At 32.0% G+C, this 8,987-nt stretch overlaps 1 protein-coding gene across 1 annotated transcript; it reads left to right on the top strand.

Moving 5' to 3' along the window:
* The first annotated feature begins 5,043 nt into the window (after positions 1–5,043).
* LOC121251092 lies at positions 5,044–6,120 on the top strand. Its single transcript, XM_041150409.1, has one exon. The coding sequence runs from the start codon at positions 5,167–5,169 to the stop codon at positions 5,815–5,817; it is 651 nt and encodes a 216-aa protein (XP_041006343.1). The 5' UTR covers positions 5,044–5,166; the 3' UTR covers positions 5,818–6,120.
* Positions 6,121–8,987: the final 2,867 nt, after the last annotated feature.

Here is an 8,987-nt window from a genome sequence, read left to right as displayed (position 1 = left end):
TTATTTTATTCCATATTTTATTATTTGGTGATAATTGTAATTTTGCCTCTTTTTCCTTAACTATTTAATCCTGGCTTGTTGGCTTCAGAATATATATTCAATTTTTATAAACAAACTCTAATATTAGAGTTTATCTTAAGAGTTTTTTCTCTGTTTGCTTTTTTCTTAATCTGAATCTCTAACTTTCGTTGTTTTTTTAGCCGTAAGAATAATCCTTATTTTGCATTTGGCATCATATATATATATATATATATATATATATATATATAATAAGAAGAGAAAAAATTATGAAGCACCAAAATTTTATAATAAAAGAAAAAGTACTACAAAAATAACAAGAAGGATAAAAGCAAAATAAAATGTTATAAATGTGGAAAGAAAAATCATTATAAAACAGAATGCAAAGTTAAAGTTGAAATAAACCAATTACAAATACCACTCGGGAAAAAAGAAAAAATCTATAAACTCTTGAGAGTTAAGAGACTTTTGATAGTGAAATCTCGGAAAAAAAAAAAAAAAAAAATTGTAGCTTCACATATCTACAAACAGATATAGAAGAAGTTAGCAATCCAGACATTGAATTAGGATGTTTAGATACCTATTGTAAGTAATCTTTTGTTCTCAATAATATATATTATATATATAATCTTGTCTAATATGTTAAAATGTATGAAAATTTTGTTCTCCATTCTAATTAGCAAGTAGATTGATTCAAATAAATGTTGTTCATTTAGTTTAGAATATGACGTATTTTTATAACAATAATGTTAGATATAATCTTAGGATGTGCAAGTCTTACACCATCATTTTGAAAAAAATGTGAAGTTCACCATTAAAATATTATTTTTTCATATGAGTCTCATATTTACTCATTTTTTTAAAAGAAGTATGCGGGACTTGTATACTTTAAAATTGTAAATATTATTTCTCTTTTAATAATTATGTTCTTAAAAGTGATTACATAGATAAGTTAAATTACTAAAACATCCCGTATTTTCAATTAAATAGATGATATTCATTTCAAGTAAAATGGAAATTCCCACCCCACAATCATAGCTATTAAATTCGACCGAGTGAAGCAATCAACATTGTTAATATTAGTTCCTCGTTACTGAATTATTCATAAAAACTTTATACTAATATTGTTTTATGTTTACTATACATATGATAATAAATGCATTTTTGTATTATATACGTAATTAATTTGTCACGTATGTATCTAACTCCCGTTTGGATACAATGAGCGTTTCATCTCATCTCATCTCATCATTACAATTTTCTCAAATTTTCATACAAAATATAATAAAAATTCAATTTTTTCAAATCCTAAAATAATAATAATATTAAAAAATAATATTCTAATAATATTTTATTCAACTTTTAACTTTTATTTCAACTCATCTAACTCACTATTCAAACCATACCTTAATGCTACATAATAAATTCTTTCCGTGCAAGGCTGCTACAAGAAACATCTCATCTCATCTCATCTCATCTCACTTCATCATTACAACTTTTCTAAATCCCCACACAAAATAAAATAAACAATTCAACTTTTTCAAATCCCAAAACAAAAATAATATTAAAAAATATATTCTAACAATATTTTATTCAACTTTTTAACTTTAATCTCATCTCATCTCATTTCATCTTTGAAAACAAACGAGCCCTTAATTGGGATATTCTTTTCTTTTCGAACACAATGCTTTAACAAAGGGCTGATCTTGATTGACCTCTAATCTAGGGTCTCAACCCTTTGATAATTAACGATCGATTTAAATAAATCCACTAAGAAATTAAAATGGTTTAGAGGTTCATGAAAATCATTCAAATGGACGTATAAATTCTTATATAAAACTATTTCTTTATATATTTTTTACAATTCTATGATTCGTTTACATCAAAAGCAGGTCAACCCGATCAAAGACTCGAACCATTGCCTCCACTACAAAAAAATTGCTTATTTGTGACCAGCTATTTCGTACAAAAATGACTATTTCCTATTAAAATGATTTTGTTTTTGTCCCAAATGGTTATTCTCGTCGTAAATAATCTGTCACAAATGCTCGTTTTTTTGTGGCCAAACCAACAAAGCCAAAGCAAGGTTAATGATCAACAAGTTGAAACCCATTATCCTCGTTTGTTTTCACAAAACTTCTCAATTCATCTAATCATTATAACTTTTCTAAATTTACACACAAAATTATATAAACAATTCAATTTTTTCAAATATCAAAATAAAAATAATATTAAAAAATATATGCTAACAATATTTTATTCAATTTTTAACTTTTATTTCAACTTATCTCATCTCATCTACGAAAACAAATTAACGACGCATCGGTTTGTCCACACAGATCAAACGATTCACTATATCCCAAAAATATCCAAAATTATACTGTCCTAGCCTCTCTCCATCCCATTGGTTCTCTATTTTTTTTTAATTACTATTTTCTATATTATATTTAATGAGCTTTGTTACTCTTTATCTCCACACACAACATATACCACACTTTTTTTTTTAATTTTTTTTTGGTTTTGTTCTTCTTAAACTAATTGAATTTTTCTATTTATCATCCATATACTACACATTTGATAAAAGAAAAAAAATATGATATATGATATGTAAAGATGATGAATGGAATTTTTTATATTTAATTAATACTCGTCAAGTTCTTCTACCTACAATGCTACAATTTAATAAGCATTTTACGACCTACACTGACGAACTAGTAAATCTTGTTGTCAAAGAAAATTTATCTTCTCAAATCGTTTTACATTATGATATCATTACAAGAAAACTGCTTATTTGTGGCCAGTTAATTCTAGCGAAATGACTATTTACAGTTAAAATGAGTCTGTTTTGATCACAAATAGTATTTTCACAGCAATTAAATAGTCATAAAAGTCCATTTTTCTTATAGTAGATTTACGTTTTAATATGGAATAAAACTAAAAATATTTTTTTATTTGTTTAGAAGTGCTATGCCTATAAAGTGACGTTACAAAAGTAAGAATATAAATTGATACGGTGTAATTTGATATGTCAGTCATAATTTTTAATAAAATTAAAATATTTTATAATCTAACCAATCATATCAAGTAAGGTTGTGCAAAAAATTTTGTAACCCGGTCCGTCCGTCCGTCCGTAAGACCCGACTCGACCCGAAAAGTGGTTTGAAAGAACTTGCGGGTCGAACCCGTTGAAACGGACTACACGTTTTCACAATTGATCTCAAACCCTAGTTGTCATCCCTCCCTATTTCTCTCTGTTGTCATAACCACTTGCAATCGATTTAAAACACGAGTTAGAGCATGTTATACGGATTGTTGATCCATTGTTCAACCACAAGAAAAATCCTCAGTTTTATGCCAATTTCGAAAAACAAATAGAACAAAACAGAGCATTTCATCACGGAAAAAAAAAAAAAACCCAACCTTATAAAATACACAAACGAACCAACGATTAAATTGAAGAAAAAAAGCAAGGCTTCCTTGCATCAACCGTGAGGAGCTCGGTCCAAGCACCATCCAAGAATCTCCATAAAACCCATATTGGATGCTCTGCAAAAAATGTCCATTTCATCACGGGTCTGATGAAAACCAACATGAAAGTGACGAACGCAGCACCTGAGAGGAGAACCCAAATTGATATCAGGGGGCTCTTGTGGTCACCACTGTCACCGTCACCCGCGAGTGCCACGGCTAGAGCCAGCAGCATCCACACAACGATGTCGTCGAATGTAGCTCCAACCATGGCAACTCGTCCTTTCTTGTCGAACGCAGTGATGTCGTTGACTTCCTCTGTTAGTTCCTCTCACTCTCGCTTTCTCTCTGCGTTTGTGTCCCTATACCCCCTTTCAAACTCGATCTCACATCAATTTCGTTTGTATCTCGATCTCTTGAGATTAAAGATCTTATTACTCATCAAACTCGAGTAGGGTCGGGTCAAGCTGCTTATTTTGTTCTGTGTGACGGGTTGATTCTAAACACTAATCGGGTCAGTCGATACTCACCCCTAATATCAAAGTAGAACTTATAAACTTTTTTTTCTTTTTTATAAACTTTCTGAATAAGTCAATTTTCCTTTCATAAACGCATATAAATAATGACTTATATAATTTCTATAGAAGTCAATTTTATACGCTGTATGTATGTGATTCCTCACAAAATCTTAATTTTTTTCTTATGAAGTTAAAACTATATTATTTCATTTTATCATTATAATTTTTTTAAATTTATACATAAAATATAATAAATAATTTAATTTTTTTAAATCTCAAAATAAAAATATTATTAAAAAATAATATTTTATTTAATTTTTAATAAAATATATTATCTTACCTGAATTGCCGAACCAAAGTTTCACCAAAGGAAACTTCAAGATTCTATCATTCTTGTCATTCTTGTTTTATTTATTTATTTTATTTTCGATTTCTAAGAACGGTATTGGACGTGAGCTTTCACGTCAATTGGTAATTATTTTTGGTAGGTGTGTCCATTTTCCATTTAGTCCACCAGACACTTGGAGTTGAACAAGAGAGAAATGCTAATTTTCTATTTAATTTATTATATTTAATCACTTCTAATTAATTTATTATAATTTAAATAAGTTCTTCTATTTGTTATTTAAAAAAAAAGCTAATTACATCCCATGGTAATAATACGGAAAAGACAAAAAAAAGTTTGATTTTCTCCCGAGCGGTGGAATTCGTTGAATCTCACTTTACCTTGTGTCGAGACAAATGGCTAATTCTGACAAGAAAGTGCCAAGTACCTCTAATCATTGAAGCCGAGGACTTACTTAAGTAATTTGGTTGCCACCACAGGGACCTTCTAGTAATCTCCACGACAACTTCGAACAAAAGAAACCCTTACCGATAGGAAGCGCGTGGGAACACTTTCCAAACTTTTATAGGCAATCTCTCTATCCTGAAACAAAACGCGCTAGAGTTGAGAGTGGTGTATGATTCCCTTTTGTTCTAAAAACTTAGCCTAATCTTTCCTTAATATAATTATTTTCTAGCCCTTTAAATAGCTCCTCCCCCTCTCCCCATGACCATCCAAAAGACCCTCGCAGATCTCTCTCTCTCTCTCTCTCTCTCTCTCGATCTCTGAGAAGAAAGAACAAAAATAATCTCTCTCAGTCAACCAAGAAAAGAAATAATGGAAATGGAACCAAGCCCACCAATGGTGGCGGCCAAGAAGCTATGGAACATAGTTCGCGTGGTGTTCTTCATGCTGAGAAAAGGCATATGCAAGAGCAAAATAATAAGCGATCTCCATTTGATGCTCAAGCGTGGCAAGCTGGCGGGAAAAGCCATGGCCGACAACCTCACTCTCCACGACCATTTCTCAGCCTTGAGCTGCCGTTCCGACGACGCCCTCTCCTTCATATCCCCACGCGAATATGAATTCAGCTGCAGCAACAGCCCCGCCTATCCTCGCCCATTCCATTTCAACATGAACAAGCGCAAGCACCACCACCACTCTTTCGGCGCCAAGCGCTATCGTTTTGACGACGTGACTACCGCTACTGCCTTTCAGAAGGTGCTCGAGATGCTGAACAACCACGACAGTACCGCCGCGCCGGTGGAGGCCTCTCCACTGGTGACGTTACCAGGGTTCGGAAAGAGCCCGATGGTAAGGCAGCTGAGAGTAACCGACTCGCCGTTTCCCTTGAAGGACGACGGAGATAGCCAGGTGGACAAGGCCGCCGAGGAGTTCATCAAGAAGTTCTACAAAGACCTCACGTTGCAGAAAAGGAAGGCTGCACTTGAATCACCATACCATTATGCCACGCGAGGACGTCGATGAAAATCGATCATGGTTATTATACATAGGGTGTGCAGCTAGCAGAGCTCTGCTGGAGTAACTTCAATCCATGTTTTTGTACAGCAAATGCATATGGGATCAGAAAGTTGTTAATGCAGCCAGCACCTCCATTTGAAGTAAAACATGATCAAGTTTTTGTTATGTCAAATTAGAATCACACATCATGATTTGTTCTGATCTACTTCTGTATTGATGTCCTGCATTGAACAATAACTCTTTTTGGGTTTGATTTTAGTTCACAAATTTCATTTTAATTATTTAACCTTCTTCCAGTACTTGGATCCACTCATGTTCCATATATAATCATCATGATGTCCTGCATGTTGATAGATAAAATTAATGATACGTAATATAGAAGAATAAAAAAGACAAAAAAAAAAAAAATCAGGAATTTAATTTCTTCCACTAGTCTCTGATCTTTTGTATGAGTTTCACTTTCTTTTTATAAAGTTCTTACCTACTGCAACGTTGCAGTATAAAGAAGGTTTTAAATAAGTTAGAGGAGGCAGAGATCAGCTTTATGTTTTGTCGAAAACAAGTGTGGAATTTTTAATGTATTGCTTTTCAAGGTTGGTGGGTTGGAGCTTTCGATTTATTAGCTTTTATATTAATGAGGGCTTTTTGTCAATTTATGTGGTAGTCATTCTCAGATACAATAATTGGGTCATTTTAGTGGTACTCTGCTAACTGCTTTACCTCATGAGTGGTTGTAAAGTTAACCTTCAATATACGGCACATATTAATTCGACAGTATATTTAAGGTTGCCCTGCCCTGCCCTGCCCTGCCCTGCCATGCCTGATGCTCTTACAGGGTTTATAAGTATATATATATATATGATTCCCAAGTTCTTGGGACGGAGATTTTTCAGTGGTATTATAATTCTGAGGTGGTCATGGAATGGCTCATGGTATCACGTGGAATAGAGAAATTAATTAATATCAAAATTGACCAAAAGTCTTGTGTCATGTTAATTTGTAGCTAAGAAATTAAAAATACTATTTGTATCAGACACCAATTTAAAAATCAACTAGCAATAATCTTTGTAAAACTTACCATTTTTTTGGTTTCTAACACAAAATTGCTTGCTTCCAGGAATTGTAATTTGGGAATTATGGCTTAATTACCATAAATGAAGCAAAGTATAATTAATGGAGTGCTTAGAAGTTCTAACCGATCTGTCAATTTACAAAGTTTTGAAATGGCCTGAAGAGCATAATTTGTTAATAAAGCTAAAGAAAGTCCTGGAAATGGTAAGGGTTTACATTTTACAGCCTTACAGGTAAGGGTGAAAAGGCCAAATATTCTGGTTCATCGGTTTCCTCCCACTGTTGGTAGATTGAAACTCAATATTACTGATCGATGGAGGGTTAAAAGAAATCCAGGACATGCATGCTGCAGGCCTGTGGTGGTGCCATCCATGCAAGATCATGATCGTGGTAATCTCTTGATCTTATATGAGTACTTCTCTAGCTTGTTATCTTGGAACGGGAACTAGCTAGCTAACACCTATGCAGAAATTTGAATATCAGCTCTGAAGAAGATTGCGATTTTGTTGTGCCATTAGCTCGATCTGATTCACTTGCTGTGGCTAGCTAACTGGTAATTCAATGGTAAACAACATCCATGCACCTTGGCCCCCATTTTTTAGCTTTGGGAGAAACTAATTGATCGTCTACGTTATCAGTTGAATGTAGAGGTAAATTATTAAGCACATTTTCAGGGAAAGTAACCAGAATTGCTTGCAAATGGACTAATTGCCAACTTAATTAGGGGGTTTCAGTTAAAGACTACAGTTCTTCATCAGTTTCTCGATCTATGCATGCTTCGCAAGCAGCTCATGAAAGATTAACATATATAATTACCCAATTAATTTAGAGGTAAATAGTCTTATATGCATACTTCCATTTGCTTTTAATTTGTCGGTTTTAGATACAGGCCAGCTGCATGTTAACATTTCTTTTAATTTTTAGACTGAACTCGAAGATCAATCTAACATTTCATTCGAAAATATTCATATGCAGGACTATCAATGCTTACAAACTTGGATTCCTGGAAATACATGTGTGTATATATATAGTATATATATATATATATATATATATATATGTCTAATGTTAGGGATAAATCTCAAACGTACAAGCCTTGCGCAAGTTTTCTTGTAAAAAAGTGGACCCTAAAAAAAAAAATCACACTCTTTCAAATGGAATTCACTTTTTTATATATAAAAAGTCTGCACGAAATTTGTATATTTGAGACTTGTATATATTATTATTTTTTATATATATACATATATATGACTAAATTTTTTTTTTGGAAATGAGTAAGAATTTGACGGTTATAACCTCGCGAATATATGAGATTCTATGTTTGGTTTATTCTCAAAAATTAATAATAATACAGAATGAGATAATTAAGCCTCAAGTAGATAAGCATGAGCAAATAAGAACAGAGTAAGATTAGGAAACTGGTCAAATTGTTTTTGTCCTGAACGATTTAGACCCAAATTACATGTTCTACACAATAAGAATTAAGATGATCATCTCCATAACATGAGTATGTGGAGAATTATTCTTTAATTTTTTAGATATCTTATAGGAAGGATTATTATACATCTTTTCCAAAATATCTTTATATATGTTTCTCGTGATGATCAGTACCATAAGCAGTGGAAATTATTGGGTTAATCATTGGCATATATATATATATATATATATATATATATATATATGTGTATTTTTCTTTTCTTTGGCAATAGCGGGTATTTGAGGGTCATATTTGTTTTCGTAACTATTTTTAATTCATTTAATCAACACAATTTTTTCAAATTTTTATATAAAATAAAATAAATAATTTATTTTTTTTTAAATCTTAAAAAAATATATTTTAATAATATTTTATTTAATTTTTAATTTTTATTTCATCTTATTTGCAAAATAATTTTGTAGCGGAGAAAATGACCGAACTAATAAAAGTAGGTAAGAGATTTTGAATGTAGTACCTCGATGATTGAAGGAGAGATCATCTAGTCCTTCTCAAGCAGTAATTAAAGAGCTAGCTGGGCTCTCTATCTCTTTTCTTTTTCTCAACTAAAAAAAGCTTCATTGGATGCTTATCTTTCTTTAAACTATAGATCATGATCACAAGTACGCCA

The sequence above is a fragment of the Juglans microcarpa x Juglans regia genome, chromosome 2D, assembly GCF_004785595.1.
Source record: "Juglans microcarpa x Juglans regia isolate MS1-56 chromosome 2D, Jm3101_v1.0, whole genome shotgun sequence".
Classification (NCBI taxonomy): domain Eukaryota; kingdom Viridiplantae; phylum Streptophyta; class Magnoliopsida; order Fagales; family Juglandaceae; genus Juglans; species Juglans microcarpa x Juglans regia.
This window is presented reverse-complemented; position numbering and strand designations above follow the sequence as displayed.

Coding starts and splice junctions, on each gene's coding strand:
- LOC121251092 (XM_041150409.1), top strand. CDS start 5,167: ATGGAAATGGAACCAAGCCCACCAATGGTGGCGGCCAAGAAGCTATGG.